At 39.3% G+C, this 21,010-nt stretch overlaps 1 protein-coding gene across 1 annotated transcript in view; it reads right to left on the reverse strand.

Moving 5' to 3' along the window:
• Positions 1-2,471: 2,471 nt before the first annotated feature.
• dyrk2 (dual-specificity tyrosine-(Y)-phosphorylation regulated kinase 2) overlaps positions 2,472-21,010 on the reverse strand; it is a 30,366-nt gene continuing 11,827 nt past the window's right edge. The window contains exons 2-7 of the mRNA XM_074698070.1: positions 19,635-19,738; positions 14,177-14,519; positions 13,917-14,080; positions 11,880-12,269; positions 11,714-11,804; positions 2,472-9,806 (exon numbers count right to left, since the gene is read on the reverse strand). Of these exons, the coding sequence (XP_074554171.1) occupies positions 9,157-9,806; positions 11,714-11,804; positions 11,880-12,269; positions 13,917-14,080; positions 14,177-14,519; positions 19,635-19,738 (1,742 nt within the window). The 3' untranslated portion in view covers positions 2,472-9,156. The remainder of the gene's footprint in view (positions 9,807-11,713; positions 11,805-11,879; positions 12,270-13,916; positions 14,081-14,176; positions 14,520-19,634; positions 19,739-21,010) is intronic.

A 21,010-nucleotide genomic window follows, 5' to 3' on the forward strand; every position in this document is an offset into this window, starting at 1 on the left:
TGAGCCAGGCAGCAGCTGCTCTGGGCAGTTAGCCGGTTAGCTTCATGCTAACGCCTATAATTAGCCGCCATGTCCTTCCTGCTAATCCCCTCACTGCCTAATATGGAACACAGCTGCTCCATTCACATGGCTGCTCCTGATTACCATGGTGAACTAATTGTCTCGTCAATGACGGGAGAAGAGAGGAACAGAGACAGAGAGGAGTGTGTGTGGAGGAGGAAACAACAATATCAGTCAATCAAGGGTCAAAGCTGAGTTCAGCTCGTCTGAAATCCTTCTCTTGAGAGATTTTACAAAAAGCTGAGTTAATAAAAGTCTCTGTAAAGATTTATTTTTGGAGGAACAACACCTGCACACGGTGTGAATGTGGGCTGGATGTGTCTCCTTCTGTCATTTGCACCAATCTAACAACATAACACATCTATTATGATCCTGGCTGTGTGTCACAGAGCTGTGATGTCACATCCTCCGCCTCAACCACACTGCATTAATTACCACCTGTGAGAGCCGGAGTTGTCATGGTAATCCCGAGCTAAATTAAGGACCATCAGAGTTGCAGAGTTGAATATAAAAAAAACCCCTCAACTCTGTGTGTAGAGACTATTTGGAGAGTTCTGCGCGTCTCTGGGATTTAAGTTAAGGAAAATGTTTAACAACTATCTAGCTAAAACTAGGAGATGTGTATTGAAACTGAAACACATGCTCAAATTGTTTCCCATCGATTCGCTCTTTGTTGTTGGCAGTAAACATTCAGTAGCTAACATTAGCAACATGCTAAACTCATCTTTTTACGGATACTTACACTTAAAGGTCCCATATCCTGCTCCTTTCCTGCAGTTTAATATGGATCATTGATGTCTTCATGAAATGGTAGTAACATGTTTTGGTCCAAAAAGCCAATAAATCAAGCACAGCAGCATTGTTTCCAGGCTCTCATAGCCCCTCTGTTCAGAACGCTCTGATTTAGTGGGCGTGGCCTTCATATGTAAATGAGCCACCGCTGATACCGCCCCGCTCTTCCACGTCACTGAGAGCGGCGCCACGAGCTCCGAGTGCACAATGTTTAGAAAACAGCGAAGCTCGTTTACCGTAACATTACAGGCTAAAACAACAGGCTAACTGCAGCTAAATTTAGCATCCTGAAGCTAACACAGAGACAGGGGGGACACTGAGGAAAAGCTCTTCCATCTGCTCCACAGCACACAGCATTTAAAATACTCACATTTCCAGGGTCCCAGGTTTGTTGGAGGATGGTTGGTAATGCGCCTGGATTCAGGACCAGTCTATTGGCTAGCCCTCTGTTGGACTGTCCAAAGTTTGAAAAGCAGTCGGCCATGAAGTGACTAGCACACACATGCACAGTTTCACTGAGTGTAGCTGGAACATTTCCTTGATAAATGAACTCTAGCCACTTAGTCTGTCTTCTTCTGAGATGGGAAGCTTGTGCATGGAACTATGTGGCTGTTTACAGCCAAAAACAGAGCAGTGCAGCAGGGAGGGGAGTGGGCATGGAGAGGGCGCGGGGATATCTGCTCTGGTGGACCAATCAGATCAGACTTGCTCCTGATTGGTCAAAAAAGGGAATCGCTGACGTCTGCAAATCCCCAAAATCCAAACAGTCAGGATTTTACATTCACAAGCACTACTACGTACAGGTTTTGTCATTAAATATCACATTTTGTGGGCTGGGAGGAAAGACAAAGACCCACAAATTTCACTAAAAGACTTAATAAAGTGATTTTTGCATAATATGGGACCTTTAAGATGGTTTTATTCCTTTAACATATATATTTTGATAACTGTCTTTTATGTAAGCTAAAACAAGGTTAATGTCAGGCTAATGTTTTAGCATTAAGCAAAAAAGCTAAAAATGCATAGCTTTTTCAGAAAGTCAACAAAAGAGGCTGCATTGGCAGATAGCAATTAATAGCAAGCAGTATCAACATGCTAAAGTCATCTTTTAGAAATATACTTACCCTTTACATATTTGTGTATTTTCAACTAAATCTACACTGAAGCTGGTTAGCTAGTATAAGTATATGCTAATAGCAGATGTTAAGCTAATATTGTGGCATCATATGCTTCCAAACTAAATATCACGTTAGAGATATCACAGTTACACAACAGGTAAAATAGTATAATGAGGTTAAATGCTACAAAGCTAACATTAGCCAAATAAAGCTACAGGAAATTACAACACAAAAATCATCATTTTTGAATTGGAAAAAAATATATAAACAAAACAAAATATGACTTTATTTAACTAATAATTAAAAAAAAATAAGATGTCTAAAAGTTACATTCTGCTCCAAACTAACAATAACAATTTGACGGGTCTCAAAATTTTAAAATTATTTGTTAGTATTAAAAATGTGGGTTCAGCTATAAAATAAACAATGAGTCACTGAAAAACACTGTGCAACAGGTGAACAATAAAACTGTTTTATTAATAATAATAATAATTTTTCCACCACAATAAAATTTAACAAAGGCTCACTAGAAAAAGTGTCAACTTCTGTGTTCTGTACAGTAGATACAGTACATTGTAAAACTGGCCGCGACGTGGCACAGCAGCGCATTCAACCCAAAAACTTTATTATTCAAACATTTTCCACATTATTTACAGATAAAATCCACAATAAAACCCAGCTGGCAAACGTCACAGAAATACAGCGCAGCTTCACGCTAACTGCGGCTAACCTCTGGCTGCAGAGACCTCCTGATAGAAGCCAAATGGCTAATGAGCTAGTAGGCTAACTGGCTAGCATGTTAACGAGCTAGCAGGCTAGTTAGGCTACAGCTGGTTTCACATGTGAGCAGATTTTTTTTTTTTTTTTTTTCACTTATGCTACCAAGAGGTCAGTTAAAGACTTCATGTTCCTGTAGGACTGCAGCCTATAAAACATAGAAAGAAAAAACAAAACACCATCACATGTTCTCCTTCCATCCGTTTGTCTGATAGGCAGCTGCTGCTTCACCTCCTCCTGCCTTTGTTCTCCACTTACTTTTCCTTCCTGTCCCACCTTCCACTACCTATCTGTCTTTCTGTTTGAGCTGCTAGCTCTCTGCTAGCTTTGTAAAGGAATGCACTTTGGTAGATTCAACCAAATGCCCTGGGTGTTAGTCACAACAATGACAACAGTAATAATCATAATAATAATAATAATGATAATAACTGAGCAGTCTGAGGTACCAACATGTAAAAGAATGCTTTAAAACCACATTAATGCTAATGCTAACAGCTTGCAAGAGCCCCGTGGTGTGGCTACGACGCAGCTGTAGCTAGCGGGTAAAAACTTGCTAGGTGCTACTAGCAGTCGGTTAGCAGTAGGCTAGTGTTAGCTTCACTGTAGAGAAAACGTCAGTGCAGCAGCTAGCGGCCGGACGCTAGCGGTCAATCGGCTAGTGTTAGCTTCGCCCTGTCGTCAGCAGGTGTCGCGTGTTTGTCCCGAGGTGACAAGTGGCGACAGTTGGCTGATATGTGTCTGTACATTGTGCAGCCATGTTATAAACCTCCACCTCATCCCCAACACACACATGGACACACAAACACACAGAGATGTTGATTCGTTTAAAGCTACAATGTGTTGTTGTTGTTGTTGCATTGGCCAGCCCTGATAGCTCTGTAAACACTACCGAGGCCTGATTTTATAGAAAAACAGGAGTGACAGAAATGCTTGTGATGAGTAAAAGTCATTGTTGATCAAGTTTATATTTTAATGCTTTAAGTAGAAAATGTAATACTGAATCAGCGTCGCAGGACGAGGACTTTCACGTTAATACATTTTGTGATCCGACCCAAAGAATATGTTAGGGTATAAAAGACGGATAAAAAACAAATATGGCGAAATTTAAAAGAGATTCATTAAATAGAATAATAATTTTAAAAAATTGCCCCTACTTTTTAGATTTTGTTTCAACACGGATAAATACACACTGCATCGAAACAGTTAAGACCACAACCTCTTGTGTATTTATATCCCAAAAAGTTGGCACCATCTAGCCCAACTTTCTAATTAACATCTCTTATCGTATCTTTTAAGTATTCGTTAATTTTCCCATTCTCTGACCTCTTTTTTTTTTCTTTTGGGAAGATCTTGTAAACACTGGTGCCCGTCAGACTTGTTTTTCTTCCTCCAGAGTCACAGCACTCTGAGGATTCCGGAGACCTGGGTCGGGGATTTAAAGGTCAGACAGTTGACATGGCATCTTTGGGCTTTGCTGATATGAACAAGGAGCCAATCAGAACGCAGGCTTTGGCCACGAAACTCACTTTATGACATCATTGTGAGCTGCTCTTAAAAAAAGATTCTTTTAAAAATCTGAGTTTTTGCTTAACATATTAGAGTGTGTGTGTTTATGTGTGTGTGTGTGAGTGTTGGGCGGGTGAGGCATGGCGATGAGATACTGAAGGCACAAAGTTACGACTCTCAGCACTCGTCTCACTAAAAAAATTACAAAATTAAAAAACACAATCAACCAATCAAATCTTTAGAAAACAAACAAAGAGAACATCAGAGAGGACCGCCCCCTCCTCACTTCCTCCTTCTCCTCCTCCTCCTCATTGTTCAGTTACTTCCTGACTCCTGTCTAGGTCCAGGAGGGGGCGGAGCTTCCCCTGAGATGGGCGGAGCAGGTAGTGTCTGTGTGTTTTACATTTTCAGTTCCATCGGTCTGTCATCGTCACGGTCGTCCTCTTCCTCATGTGCTACATTACACTTCCTTTGCCAGGCTGACGGCAACCAACTTCCTCCTCTTCCTCATCCTCCTCCTCCTCGTTTTGTCCTCTTTATCTTTATCTCAGTGTGACTCAACTTTGTGTGGGTGGAGCCAAACTGTGCGAGCCAAGAGTGCGTTCAGATAATGTCGTGTGTGTGTGTGTGTCTAAGTTGAATGTATTTGTGTTTTAGTGAGGGAACATGCTTCAAAAAATAAACATTGCACATACAGACGGTAACACACACGCACACACACACACACAAACATATACACATTCAAGTATACATTGTGAACTGCACGTCATAGTTGATTTATAGATTAGATTAATAAATATTAATTAAACTGTGCTGAATAAATTAGAAGTATCTTTAAGCCCCGCCCCAACCTGATCACGTTTAATCATCTTTTTTTTTTAAATACTAATTTTAGATTTAAACATTAACAGTCAGTTTATCAGAGAGTTACTGCATGTCTACACAACATTTCAACATTTTTTCTCCATCTGTTTTTAATTTTTTAAAGTCAAACATCACATATTTTTATCCTCTTTTGCTAAAAATGGGAACATACTGGAGGAAAATGGTGCCAGGTAGAAGAAAAATATTAAATATTTTAAGAAAATTGTGAAAATTTAAAGAAATTAAATCAAAGGTGTGGTATTTAGATTTTTTAAATAAATCAAGGGTATTTTTTCCTTTTTTTTTTTTTTTGCACATGGCCAAGTACGGTAGCCTCGAAGGCCAACTGCCCATACATTTAATAACTGCAAAAACATTTCCAAAATAGTAAATGCAATGATTTGTTTTATTATATTGTTATTTATTTATTATGTTATTTTTTATTTAATATATCATTTTTAATTTATTATTACTATAATTATCTATTATATTTTTTAAATGCAAAGACTTTAACTAAACCAAAAATATTGGAATTTTTAATAAAACTGAAAGTAAAAATTAGAAAGAATTTTACGAATTTTGCTGTTCTTAAATATTTACAAACCAAAAAAAAATTAAATTAAATATCTTGGAGTTCATGAAATACTTGTTTAATTTTTCATTTCTTTTGTTTTTACTTCACAAAGAAAAAAATTGTTTGAATCCACAAAGGTTTTTGTGCAGTTGACCTTTTGGGCCACCGTACTTAAGACTGTGTTTGACTAAATTCTCAGGGTTTTCTCTTTCTTCTCAAAAAAAAATCTTTTATCCGTCTTTTTTTTTTTTTTTTGAATACACGATCCCTGGCCTTAATTATCTTCCGTACTTGCTGTTGTGTAAACCATTGTTGTCTGACAGAATCAGGGTCACGGTCGCACCAGGAAGTGTCCCTAAGCAGTGATCCTTCATGTGATATTGAGATTACACGCTGCGGCAGATAAAGACAGATAAACCTGGGTGTACTGGCTGATCCAGTTCACTCCTGCACTGAGTCATAACACAAGCAAACCCTCAATGGATCTAAGCTTTTATAGAGGTGGATGATTTGAGAAATGAGCAGGATAAAATCAGAAGAAAAAAGAGCAAATTTGATTTAACAATATGTGTATAAAGGTATCATGCTGATGTTTTATTTACCTCAGTGGGGGATTAAAGGCCTCTAACTGTCACTGATGTGATATAACGTCTGAACATGTTTTTCCAAGGTGCACACAATCCGTGTCTGACCTCTCCTACCTGTATAAAACAAACGCTGTTTATCAAAACAGATCACTGCAGAGTCAGCGTTTACTCCGCTACTTCCGAGACATGTAGGTTAAGCTCATAATGAGGTCGGAGGACAATTTAGACTTCAAAATACACCTAACCTTTGAGCTGTGAGGGGATGTCAAAGCCAAAACACTACACTTAATTTGTTCCACTGACCTTTGAAAATCAGCCCCCGGCTGTTTTAAATACTCAAGTCTGATTGGTCAAAATGGGATAACAGGAAAAGTGATGCTAAAGATAACCTGATCATACATGTAAAATCAAGCCAAACCACCATCAAGTAATTGCTGCTCTATAAAATGGATAAGGTGTAGTGTGATAAATGCAAATTATAATCCTGACAGGGTGAGCAAACCCTAATGTAAACAGAGGAAGTCTTGTTCACCCTGTCAGGATTCTAGGTCACATAACCACCTGCTCACTATTCACCTATATATTTAGAAATCTGATCTTATTCTTTTGCTGATTTCCTGGGACTTTGGTGAAATTTCTGCCACATTTTGATTAAATTTAGGATTCCTGCCAATGCATGCTAAAACATCTCAACAGATACATGGAAATCACTGCAACGAACACACCTTTATGCGACAGGACCCTGTTGTTATGATACTATTTAGTGATGTGTGTAGAAGATATGTTTTGTGTCTAAAATCTTCCAGAATCGTCACGCCTGCTCCTACTCCCATTCCTTGTTTGCATCCTTACACTTGCGTCAAAATATTACTTTAAATTTAGTTAAATTCAAATTACAAACACAGTATTTGCTAATATTGTAAAACTTGAGGGTTAAAATGCCACTCAATAACATTTACGCACATTTAACTGCTAGCATGCTCTTATTTTAGCTTCTCCAGTTAGCTTAAGCTAACATTAGCCTCTCAGATTGAGGTCTTGACAAAAATTTGTGGAATAGCTTTTAAAATCAATTACCAGCGTATTAAGCATTCAACTTGGCTCAACAGTGCTAAATGCTAGCATGCTATTTCAGCTAACACAACAGCCAGTTTTACTTTTATCTACTGGTGATGTGTTTTTTTGAAAGAGCCCTTTAGTTTTAATATGATTTATAAGTCCTTATAAAACTGAATACCCTCCACTTTTTTCTCGATTAGCCGTTTTTGTCCTAAATAATCAGATTTGCTAATCAAAAAAGTAACAAAATGGTGCAAATAAACACAAACATGCCTCGTTTTAAAGTCTTTTTCTCCTCTAACACCCTCTTTCTCTTCACTAACCCTAAAAAACTCTGTGCTTCATAAGGCCTGGCAGTGGAGAGCTAACAGGCTATGGCTAAGAAAGGCTATGGCTAGCCACCAGACTGCCAAAAAAGGCAAATAGTGAGCCAGCTTTGCTAGCTGACTGATTTAAAGTTTGCTAGGCTACCTGCTAGCCAATTTTCAGTAGCAAAGTGACAGCTAAAGACAAAAACAGCTGTCTATGATAACACCGCTAATAGGCACAAAGCTAGCATGGTAACTCAGGCCAGCTAAACACTGCTAGCTAAGAAAGTTAGCCAGCTAACAGGATGATCTTTCGGTGAGGGTTTGACGTAAACTATGTCACCTCATTTTGATATTAACGCAAGACTAGAAAGTGTTTTTTTTTATTTTGTTATTGAATTAAAAAAAAAAAAAGAAGAGTTAATTAAAGATCCCCCCTGCGATTTTCTCTGAATATGTTGTAAGATGATGCTAACTGCTAGTGTCATGGTAAATTGATGGCTAACTGAGAGCTAGCTGTCTGACAACCTAAAATGGGCAATTAAAGCTAGAAACTGATGCAGGAAACTGAAAACAACTGTTAGCTCATGAAGCTAAAAAGCTAACATGCCACAGTTCAGGGTGTTCAGTGAGGTGTGAAGTTAAAGAGGGGGTGTTGTGTTTGCTTTTTCTTTCATTACAAGCAATCATGAAGCTAAAATGCTTGATTTCTATACAAAACATGGGTAAAAACTCAGATTGTGAGGTAAATATTTGCTGGAGTAACCTCACGATGAGACCGCAGTGACGCCACCTTAAAGAGCAAAATAAACGGGACACTTACCAAACAGAAACTTGGAGGGAGATTTGTTGCTTTAGAACATGGCAACAGCGGAGGGGGATACCAGAGTGCAGGGTTTTGGATAAGGAGGAAAAGATAAAGCGTGAAAATGAGCATAACACCCCCCCTTTAAGTCAAAAAACAACCATCTACTGTTCTTGACTGTAGAGATATAAAAGAAAGCTAGCGAGCTAACTGTAGCATTTTTTGCAGATTTGACCTTGGTCGTTAAAAAGTTGTTTTTGGTGTCTAATTGATCAACAAAAGCATAAAAAAGTCTTGTTCCCTCTGTCAGCACCATGTTTTTATGTGTTTGTGTTTCAGTGTTTTGTTCTGATTGTCTGAGCAGCTCCTCACTCCTGCCTCACTGCTCACACATAAACACCGTGTTACTCTTCCTGCTATAAGACTGAGGAGTCTGAACGCACCCCGCATCCATCAATAACGTTTCCTTCAGCTCCGCTTACATCCCAGCCTGGCCGTTCTGCACATTTTAACGCTCCAACACTAAGTTTCCATGGCTGTGTTTGTCCTGAAAGCACTCCAACAACGCTGAGAAAACCAGCGTGAAAAAAACAAACGCTCTTAAAAACTGGATCAAACCAGTTTTATTCAGTTCCAGCTGACTGCTAACGGATGCTTGTGATCTAAGTATGAGTCTCCCGCCACAGCCGGCGGGATGCATTCACTCTCAGCTGACCAGCTTGGGCAGAACCGTCCGAGGTTGGATATTTCCGTTGGCATCGGTGATTGCTGCCAAGTTAGTCCTGGTTTTGGAGGAGGAGGACGTGGTGGTTGAGGAGGTGGTGGCGAGTTTGGAGATGGAGGTGATGGCGCCGTCAGTGGTGGTTCCCCGTTTGGAGGAGGAGGAGGTTTTTTCCCCCGTGGTTGTTCCTGTTGGCGGTTTGGGGAGTCGCCTCCTCAGCCACGGGTGGCGAAGCGCCTGACTCGGCGTCATCCTGAGCGCCGGGTCCCACTCCAGACACTGTTTGAGGAAGTCCAGGAACAACGGGTCGTCGCAGCCTTTCAGCGCCGCGCTCCAGTCCTTGCTGCCCGGTGGGCCGCGTACTTTACCTCTCCGTGAGCGGCCGCCGTTCAGCACGGTGGTGCCGTCAGGCAGCGTGGTGACAGTGCAGTACCGAGGGTATCCTTTAGATGACACAAAGTTCTTGGCTCTCTTGGAGGCGTCGAGGAGTTTCTGACTGGGCATGCCCAGAAGCTCGATGATGCAGGCCAGCTGGTCGGCTTCGTCTTCACCTGGCAGGAGAGGGTAACCGGTCAGCAGCTCGGCCAGGATGCAGCCCAGAGACCACATGTCGATCGGCATCCCATACCTGGAGCCTGGAGGAGACGAAACAGAGGTTACCTGAGTGGTTTGATAATTAGGAGGAAAAAATCTGTGCTTTTTTGTTTCATACTATACTGTTTTGCAAAGTGTATACCTGGGATGTACTTATTTCATTCGTTGGCAAGCTTAAGTTCTAACGAATTCTTAAATATTTAAGTAACAACAAAAAATCTGGAGCATGATTTTGTCAACCGTGTTATGGACAAAAGCTGTGACTATTTTTCAACTTAAATCTAGATTATACTGAATTTATAGTTATTTTACATTTCTCTGTCAGACTACGCTCCCTAGAAATGTCCTTCATCATTTTTATCACAGTTTAGACAAAATTTAAAAGAATTATGGCTCAAAAATCACAGTAACACAGTGTCGACATTTTCTCAATTTTTTGACTCTTGTGCTAACTGCAGACCTTGAACATGCCACCACCTGACCTCCATCAGCTCATATTTCTGCTCATTTTCTTCACAGTTTGGTTTTTTGACTTGACAGTTTGACTTTAAAGGGGACATATCCTGCTTGTTTCTCCTTTTCACTATACCAGACTAGGATGCCTGTAAAGCATTTCTGCCCTCAGTACAAGTCATTTAGTTCCTTCATTGCCCCACAATAGCGTTCCCAGTATCCTCAGTTTAGGCCATTCTGAAGATCTCGTTGAAACGCTCCGTTTCCAGAATCACCTCCAGTAACCTCGCAGCGTCACAGCCCTCTGTGCTCTGATTGGTCAGTTCTATCAGAGGGGCGGAGGGGGTAGAGCCAGGTGGCGGTTTTTGCAGCATGGCAGTATTTACAAAATCACCACATTGAATGGAGCAGACTGAGCGAGTTTGCTGTTTGCCAAAACCTCACCGTAAGGCATTGATAGCAATAATAAAATGGCAGAGTGTAGGATACGTCCTTTTGTATTGGACCCCGAGTCAGACCCGGACGGTTCTGCAGCTCAGGAGGAAGAAAATCCACCTGGACACAGATCATCTCAGGACGCTTCAGTGTGGTGAGTCAAACCGGTACTGTAACATGTATAGTTTATATGTTTATACTCGGCTCTTGGTGGGTGTATCCCTCAATGGCGGTTGTGTGACTAACTGACATCACAGAGGAGGAGCTGCTTTATCAGATTACTCCAGTAAAAAGAGAGGATCCTTGTGTCATCACGAAGGTCGAAATCTCGCGACCAAATGTCAATGACCTATTTTCAGAGGCATCAAATTTCGTTCTAGGATATCAGAAAAAATACAATATCTCATTTTTTGAAAATTCAGGGGGTGAAAGGTCTTGTTTTCAAATTTATTATATTATATGTAAGTATTAAATCAGGGATCAGCATGATATGTCCCCTTTAATTGATTTAAGTCATGTGACTTTAGAGCAAACCATTGCTGAATTATAGTTTTTTTTTAATGGGTAACACGGTTGACACTGATTTCTCGGACACAGACAAAATAAATTATTTTATCCAAATAAATTCTTAAAATATTTTTTAAAACACCTTTGTCATATTTTAATGATCATTCCAAACAAATAATGCTGAAAATAATAAACACAAACATGTATTCTAGTGTTGATTTTGAAGAGCAAACTTGACATTTGAGAAACCGGACAGCACAAAAACTGCAAATTCCAAAACATGATTTGCATTTTTAGCTAAATAAATTATGGAACCTGTTCACTTTCTGTATCACCCACTCCAGCTTGTTTTTTGGACATAAGATGGTTTTATTTTAACATTATTTAAATGGGGACTTTGGTGTATTTAAACTTGCTTCTTGATTATAAAAAAAAAAGTCTTGGGATTTAAAGACTTGCAGGCATGAACAAGTTCAGGGATCAACTTCAGGAAGCTGCCCCCATCAGCCTTGAAACAAGCTCCAGTGGATGTCGAGCGTTAGTTTGTTCTTACCCAGAATGACCTCTGGCGCTCTGTAGAACCTGGACTGGATGTAGGTGTAAACTCTCTGATGTTCGTAACAGCTAGAGCCAAAATCTATGACCTGAAAGAGACAGAAAAACCGTATCAGAGATGGCGTTTGAGCTTTTAGCAGCACTGTCTGGATTTCCCGCCGTACCTTGATGCCGCTGCGTCCCTGCTGCTTGAGTAAAATGTTCTCGGGCTTCAGGTCGCAGTGGATGATGCGGTTCTTGTGCAGCGAGTCCAGACACTGCAGGATGGAGTGGGCGAACTTCCTGACCAGCGGGAGGCTGAAACCCTGGAACTTGTTTTTCTTGATGAGCTCGTACAGGTTCATGCTGAGCAGCTCGAAGGTCATGCAGATGTGGTTCCTGAAGGTGAAGTTCTCCAGCATGTGGATGACGTTCATGCTCGAGTCCTTGTCTTGCTTCCTCAGGTGCTCCAGGATGCGGATCTCCTCCGCCGCCTGCCTGTGGAAGCGCTTCTCGTTGCGGACCATCTTCAGGGCCACGTGGGTCTGAGACTTATGGTCAAAGGCCTTCACCACCTGCAGGGGAGGAGAATCATCACACATGAATAAACTCAGATTATCCCCCTTCAGTCAGATGGCTAAACAATGTCAAGACCTGATTCATGCCTTCAAAACTTTTGTTTTTCAACTCAAAACTCCAGCAAAGAGAGAAAACCTTTATTTCAGACCAAACTCTGTCATTTTCAGACACAGTGGAGTTAAGCTGGGGGTTTACCTGTGTGTGTAAACAACAAAAACCCACTTTACTGGTTGAACTGGCTCGCAGGCATTGCTCTCCTGAAGCAGGATAAGCAAAACTTTTCCAAACCAAGTCAAATTTGAGTCACTTGGATTACAGAGTTTCAATAACTTTCCTGCAAAACCCTCTCAGTGAAAATTAGCTGGTGAAACAACCAGATTTGAAAAAGAGGGATTTGGTTGAAAAATCAATCCATCGACAGGAATTCTGCTTCATTTATTACACAAAAATTCTGGATTTGCACAAATTATTGTTTCATGTGGTTTAATAATTAACTCTGTGGCACATGGGAGAGCTGGGAAAGAAGGAGCTTAATGAGAATCGTTGTAGTTATACATTTCTACTTCGCAGCTGCTGCTGAGCCAAATTGAGCCACAGGAAAATTAAGTGCTAGAGGATAACACATCACCATTTAAGAATGGAAACAGGAAATTGAAAAAAAATGATATATTACTTTGATTCAAAACTAATTTTTAAAATTGGATGTCCAAAAATGACACTAAAAGGACTTCCTTTAACTTATTGGCTGCCATTGACGTCTATATACATCAATTTGATTACATCCATTTTCTGCGTCTAGAAGTGAATTATGTTTTTCGTAAACTGCAAAGTTTTTTTAAGAAAAGGACATTTTCAAAATCATCATACATTTTCAAAAGTTAGCTTAGTTTTCAAAAAATTGTAAAATTTTCAAAAATGTTCACTTAGAAAAAAATGAATTTCAATCATTTGTATTATCTTCCAAAAATGTTAATTTTCTCTCTGAATTAAAAAAATGCCAAGCGTCAAAAATGTCAAAAATTCTAAATTTCTTTTTTTTTTCTCTAAATTGAAAAAAAATGTCAAACGTAAAAAATGTTAAAAAATTTCACATTTCAATTTTTTTTTCTAAATTTAGAAAAATGTCAAATTTCAAAAATGTCAAAAATGCCAAATTTCAATTTTTTCTCCTAATTGAAAAAAACGTCAAATGTAAAAAATGTCGCAAATGTCAAATTTCCATTTTTTCTCCAAATGAAAAAAATATCAAATGTCAATTATGCCAAATTTAATTTTTTTTCTCTTGACTGAAAAAATGCCAAATTTCAAATTTTTTTCTCTCAAGTGAAAAAATGACAAATGTCAAAAATGTCAAATTTCAAAAAAATTTCACTATATTTGAAAAAATGACAAAGAAATTTGCAAGAAATCTCAAATAAAAATTGAATATTTTATTCCAAGGGCCGATGCATATTTAGTCCAACAAAATGTTAATGAATGATTTTTTTTGGAGTCAATGTTTTCAAACATCAGTACCCTCTGTAGGAAAAATAAAAATTCTTTATTTCAATTATATTTGTTTAAAGCTACAAGGAGCCTCTGCAAAGCGGTCAAAGAGCCGATTTTGGCTCCATATTCACTGTAAAGACTCTCAGACCTCGTACCTGTCCAAAGCTGCCCTTGCCGATCACTTTGAGGACTTCGTAGCGATACGAGATGTGGTCGTGTGGAACGTGGATGTATGATCCCTGATCGTCGTCATATCCACCATTATTGGCTCCTCCCATCACTCCCGACCTCTTCTTGGCGTTTGGACCGACAAAAAACACTGAGGAGCAGAAGAAGACGATGTTTAACCATTTCAGTGCCGTCAGATAAAACCACTGTGTTGTTATCAGTGTTGAACAGAGGACCATGAACGCACCATCTGGGTAGCTGAAGATCTCGTGGTGTTCAAACGAAGACATCTTGGACATGAACTGCTTCATGGCCTGCTCAGGGGACAGGGTGTTAGGCTTTGGCTTGCTGTCCGTCGACTTGTTGGAGGCGGCGCTGCCCTGCCGGCAGTGGTGGGGGGTCTCGGAGGTGGAGGTCTGGCGGTCGGGCAGGGGCAGGCCCGGCCGGACGGAGCTGAGAGGAGCCAGGCCGTTGGGTTGGGAGGTGAGGACCGGACGCTTGTTGGTGTTCTCCTCGTACAGCTGGGTGACATGGACCTGGGACTGCGATGAGAGCTGGACGGCGTCCGACATGGTGGCTTTAGCGCCTCCCTGAGGGCAAACATAAAGACGGTAGATCAGCTGGGGAAAAGTTTAACCTTCATTCATTTTCTAAGCTGAGCCCTGGCTTCGAGGAATGTTTTTTTCAAACACCTGGAACAGCAGAAGCTGGTTTGTATTTTTTTGTAATTTTGTTTTTATCAGTAACCACCACAGCAACATTACCCAAACAGGGAGTCTTCTACCTGCTCTGCTCAAACATCAGCTCATAGGATATTACAGACTTTGAACCCATTAGCTGGCAGGTTAAAGTCCATTTCAAATCCAGGTCGACTGATTAGGACTTTCACATGTAGTTCCTCAGGTTAAAGTCCAGATAAGTCCAGGAGCCAAGTGCAGGGCGACTCAGACTGTAATTCTTGAAAAAATTTTTGTGCAACATTTTGGTCTGAAAAATGTTTTTGTTCCACCAGAACTTTGTTAAACCCCTACATTTTGACCTTTTGAGACAGGAAGTAAGAAAGTCGTAGTTTTGTAACATTGCTCTCTTATGTCTAATGTCTCCCTATCTCAGTTTTGGGGTATGAAAGACAGGTATGTACAAAAATATTACAGCAGATTTCTCAACCTTGTGGCTGTGCTAACTAGGGATGGGTATCAAGTTAGGTACTTTTATTTCAAATTCAAAAATTTCGAATTCATTTCAAAATCCTCCTCCTGACCTACAAAGCCCTCCATAACCAGGCTCCTTCCTACATCACCGACCTGCTCCACCACTACACGTCACCCCGTAACCTCTGATCCGCTGAAGCCCATCTCCTCTCCCTACCACCTGCCACCAAGCACCGAACCTGGGGGGGACCGTGCTTTTTCTGTCGCCGCCCCCAATCTCGGGAACGCCTTACCACCTCACATCCGTATCTGTCCCGACCTCCCCACCTTCAAAACACTAACCAAAACCCACCTTTTTAAAAAAGCTTTTAATGTTTGATTGTCTTTTAAATGCACTTTATTTTTCTCCTCGGCTTCTTTTAATTCATGTTTTATTACTGTGTGTTGTTTTATATACTGTTTTTATCCATTGTAAAGCATCTTTGAGTGTTCAGAAAAGCGCTTTTAAAAATAAAATGTATTACTATTATTATTATTATTATTTTATGGGTAGGAAGTGGAGGAAGAGGCGATTTTTTATACTGGACATGCACACAGATTTGCAAGTTTATACATTTAGAAATGAATATGTTAAATTGAAAAACTTTAAGATTTTATTGTTTAATCAAATTAATATTTATTACCACAAAAAAAAAAACACTGAAAAAGTACCAATACCTAGGAATGCACCGATATGAAAATTTTGGCCGATACAGATATCTGATATTAATACTGCTGTTATGTCTGATAACCAACATTAACAATATCAATATTGATAAAAAAAATAATAATCTGAGATAATCAAATTGTGAACATACTGAAAATCATGCAAACTGATTTTTTTTTAAATATCTCCCTTTTATTTTCAAACTTGTTTTCCTTGTTCCTTGTCCACTCTTCTTAGGTAGTTTTGGTGTTTACATAGTCAGAGAAAACAAGATTATTTGGGTCTTGAAAGATCGTTCAAGATGCTCTGGAAATGGCCGGCAGCCAATGATGTTAATATCGGCCCACTTTTACACATCAGCAGATGCCGATATTTAGAAAAAATGACCAACATTGGCTGATACCATAAGATTTCTTGTGCCGTGCCAAAGTCTGACCCCTTAAAGTTATTTTTTGTGTCTGTCATCAACAGGTTCAGATATAAACTGAAAGTATCTGCTAACAACACAGAAATAGAGATGCTTCAACCAAAAGAAAAGGTGTTACATCTCCCTCTTTGAAGCCAACAAACTCCTCTGACAACAACCTGATTCATACCATTACTGTACATTCTCTGGGAATATTTCGCAACTTGCCCGAGATGAGCAACAGAAAACATGAGCAGAGTATTTAGACCAGACAAAAGGAGAGATTAGTTTCCCCACTGTAAAAAACAAACAGCTGTTTCTCTCCGTCTTGTTTAGTGTCTTTCGCTCGGTGAGTCACTTCATGTTGTCATGGCGGCCAGCAGCAACACCTGGGTCCTTTCAGATAACAGAGGTGCATTTGGTTTCAGTGAACACACACACACACATACACACTCTCTCCCTCACACACACACACACTGACACATTGTTGTTTAGTGCAAAGCGGCAGCTCTTTGAACTCAGCAGCTGTGTGTGAGTGTCTGTGTGTGGTAGTGTATGTGTGTATGTGTGTGTTTCATAATCTGGCCAATGAGGTGAGTCTGGTGTACAGAAAGGAAGTGATGAAACCAAAACAATGACTAAAACACACACATACGGGGTAGTGTGTGTGTGTGTGTGTCACCAGGTGTTGTCAGGGAAGGAGTAGTCAGCAAAACCAAACACTTGGTTCTCATGTTTCAGTGTAACTATTGACAAAACACACACACACACACACACACACACACACACACACACACACACACACAAAGCCTCTTGTAGGTATAAGTACCAAATTAGGTACTGTTATAGGTACCGACCAAATTCTGACAAAAGTACCAGGTTTAATTCAAGCAAAATCAAAAGGTACCATGTTTAGGTACCTAAACGCTTCCCTGTGACTGTGAGGGAGTGTAAGAGTAGGGGATTTTCCATGCTAGACATGAACACAGCATTGGAAGGATATATATTGAAGAATAAATATGTTGAATTGAAAGAAAAACATACTTTATTGTTAAACAAATAAATATTTTTTACCCCATAAACACAAAAAAGTACCAAACTTGGTACCGATTGCCAGGTACCAGGCATTGGTACTGTACCATTTTAAATGTAAAAGGTACCCATTCCTAGTCCCTTAGCAGATTATATGATCAATACCTTGAAGGGATGGGTACTGAGTTAGGTAATTTTAGAGGTACCGACCAAATTCAGTCAAAAGTACCATTTTTTTAACAGTAAAAAAAACCTACATTGTATTATTATTTTTTACCACATAAGCACAAAAAAAGTACCAAATATTGGTACCGTAGAGTACCAGTACCGATTGCCAGGTAATGGGCATCTGTACTGTATCGTTTCAAATGTGAAAGGTTCCCATCCCTTATACCTTGTTTTGCAGATAAAAAAGTAAAATAAATTGGGAAAATAAATAATAAACAATTAAATAAATGAGGCGCCTTCAGAGTTCCCTTTTCGTCCAATCATCAACCTTTAACTCAAATATAATTATTAGGAAAGTTCAAATCTTGAGCCCAAGTATCCGATCAGAGCAGATGTTGGATTTGGAACCTTGGAAGCCAGAGAGAGGGTGGAAACCGCGTCACCAGTGTGGATTTTTTTCACTGTTTCAAACAAGGATAACACCCGCCACTATAGATGCACTGATCTGAAGTCACCATGACAACAGAGAAGAAACAGGAAGCGGCCGGAGCTACAGCTAGCATCAACAACAAAGCAAGGCAAGTTTATTTATATAGCACATTTCAACAAGGCAATTCAAAGTGCTTTACAGACAGAACAAATAATTAAAAAAAAAAATTAAAAACTTAATTAAAAAGCAGATTGATATTAATAAGATTCAACAAAACAAAATAAGATTAAAAAAAAGTGAAACAGATTTTATAACAGATTTTAAGATAAGAGTTAAAGTGCAGAGTTGCAAAATTGTGCTTTTTTTTTTTAAAAAAAGGAAAAGTTATTGAAATGATTTTTTTTGCTATTAGCAAAAAAATCTGTTAGCTCAAAAAACTTGATGACAAACTTTAATCTCAGTGAAGAAAAAGGATTTCAACAGCTAACGGTGTTTTAATAACGGTATTCTGAGTCGAAGCTGCTTATGAGGATGTTTCTCTACCTGGCCTGTAGGGGTGGGAGAAACAAATCGAAAACCCATACATCAGGATTTTATGTTTGACAATATCAGAATCGTGATTCTTCATCAAAATTTGATTGTTTTTCTTATTTAAATTCTTCATTTCAGTCTTGGTTTATAAACTGGAATGGAAAAAAAAGTTCCCACTTTTTCTCCAGCAGGGGGCGAAATGTTTTGACTCACATAATGTGCATTTTATGGGAAAATACGGCTCCTGATATAGTCTGTAGACTTTATCAGCATCTAACTTTTTCACATGGTCTGGTGTTAAAAAACCAAACTAAAAATCACAAAAATTGTAAATATCAAAGAATCGCAATTTAAATCGAGTTGGTACTGCCCTGTATGATGTTATCTCAACACAATCTGATTTATAACAGAAGTTTGACCACGGACATGGAAAACAGACAGAAATACAAACAGTGTTGGTAGACAGGAGCAGAGTGTTATCGGTTATCATTACGCTCTACTTATGAGCTCAAGGAAGAATGAGAGGAGCCACTTAATCAAACAGGAAATATTAATCCTCCCTCTATAAATAAACATGATTTATGACACAGTTCATTTGCTTAATGGTTACCAGTCAGAGCAGGAAAACAGAATCATTGTTTGTTAAGAGCTTATTTTAATTTTTTTCAAGTAACTGGTCATGATTGGTTGTAAAATCTTCTCCAGCCAGTAAAAAGTTTCCTCTGTCATGAAAATGTGTCTTGAAATCAAACAGCGCCTCCTAAAAGATGATGTTAAACCACATAAAAGCCTCCACGGTGATTTGTTACAGCAATCGATACTAATGCTAACAGTGAAGGGCATCACTCTGAAGCTAATGGGCTAAATAAATGCTGCATCAGTCTCGTTATACCATTAGCCCTTTGTCAGAGTACGTGTGTGTGAGTGTGTGTATGTGTGTGTGTGTGTGTGTGTGTCCTTCACACCAGCCTATAAACCAATCAGCTGTTTAAAGCATCCAGGAGCAGAGGGTTATTCTTAGCTGAGAGGCTACAGCTGACTGTTACAGAGGAGCGCTGCTCCAGAGAGCAAACAGCAGGCTAACACGCTAACAGAAGCACACAGATCACACTTCAAGAATGACTTCAGTTCGTGGTTTGAACCAGGACCACAGAGCTTCTGATAATAAACCCAAATAACCATGAACCTCAAACACAGGATAGAGACTTATGAAGAAGTCAACTTACAGACACTTAGCTCTATTTTACAGAGAAGTATAGTTTGATACTTATGTGCACATACCGTGAGAGGGTTTTGATTGTTGTTATGAAGCCGCGGCAGGGCGACGGGGGAGGTCGTTTGAGAGCCACTGTGACCGGGAGAGTAGACCGGCTCGCCTCCTTTGCCTGAAACACAAAAACAGAGACGTCAAGTTTTATCGTCTACACGCTACAAAGACTTGATGATGATGAACTGATCAACTTCAACAAAAAACTGATAAAAAAGTTGGGACCATGTGTAAAAGAAAATAAGCTTCTTTAAAACTTTATGCCAGCATCAAGTTTCCAAGAAGTTAGGAAAGAGACAAAATACTGAAAAAGTTAGTTTATGCCATAACATGACGACAAAAAGACAGGAAGATGAGGCCAGTTGGTACAACCAATGTTTCTTATCAAAAAATCTGATATTGCACAAGTTAAAGATTTTATCAGTCTACTACACTGTAAAAGAAAATCAGATTGATTTCAAACCAACAAACCCAAAAATGGATTAAAAACAACAATGTCTAGCATTCTGACTCACTTGGTCCAACAAAACCACATTACCAAGCTTAGAAATGAAATATTTCAGACACACCTTGAGATGATAACTTATGTCATCAGGAGACTTTCATAACTTCTAGGAAGGGGAATTATTTAATACTTTTCATGCTTTTGTGGATACACCATTTGACAGTTCAATGGGACTGATTCTCTGTCATATAATGCCATAATGTTATATGTAGGGGTGCACAATTTTCTGATAACGATTTTACTTTGAATTTTTGATAAATGACAGCATAAACCTTCCATGTTCCAATTTTATTTTTTGAAAATCATCGAACAATACCTATGAAACTATAAAATCTTAAAATCTAACTTATATACCCATTAAAATGTCATGAGTTTTAGGTCTCAGAGCAAAAAGCAACAACGGCTGGCTGTCAGACCTTCCTGGAGGAAAATAAGATCAGTTTAATACGTAAGGATGGGCCAATCACAGATCCCCCAAAATTAAGGAAATAGGCACAGATCAATCGGTGCATGTCTAGTTAAATTTGATTTGAAATGTCATATATAATATCATATAACAAGGGATGCACGATATATCCGTATCACTATCGGTATCGGCCGATATGTAAAGTAGTAGTAACTCATTCGCTGCCAGCCATTTTCGGAGCATCTTGAACGATCTTTCAAGACCCAAATAATATTGTTTTCTCTGACTGTGTAAACACCAAAACTACCGAAGAAGAGTGGACTCTCTTTTTTATGCCTCTCTTCCTGTTTTTGATACAAAAAAACAGACAAAAACGAACTTGGGCGCTCCATCCTTTGATCCTCTCCATGGTCGACTTTTCTCACGATCGCGCCGCTCTTTCTCTCTGAACTAGGGATGGGTACCGAATTAGGTACTTT

The sequence above is a fragment of the Halichoeres trimaculatus genome, unplaced genomic scaffold (assembly GCF_033239565.1).
Source record: "Halichoeres trimaculatus isolate MK-OKI-2021-1 unplaced genomic scaffold, fHalTri1.1 fHalTri1_scaffold_21, whole genome shotgun sequence".
Classification (NCBI taxonomy): Eukaryota; Metazoa; Chordata; class Actinopteri; order Labriformes; family Labridae; genus Halichoeres; species Halichoeres trimaculatus.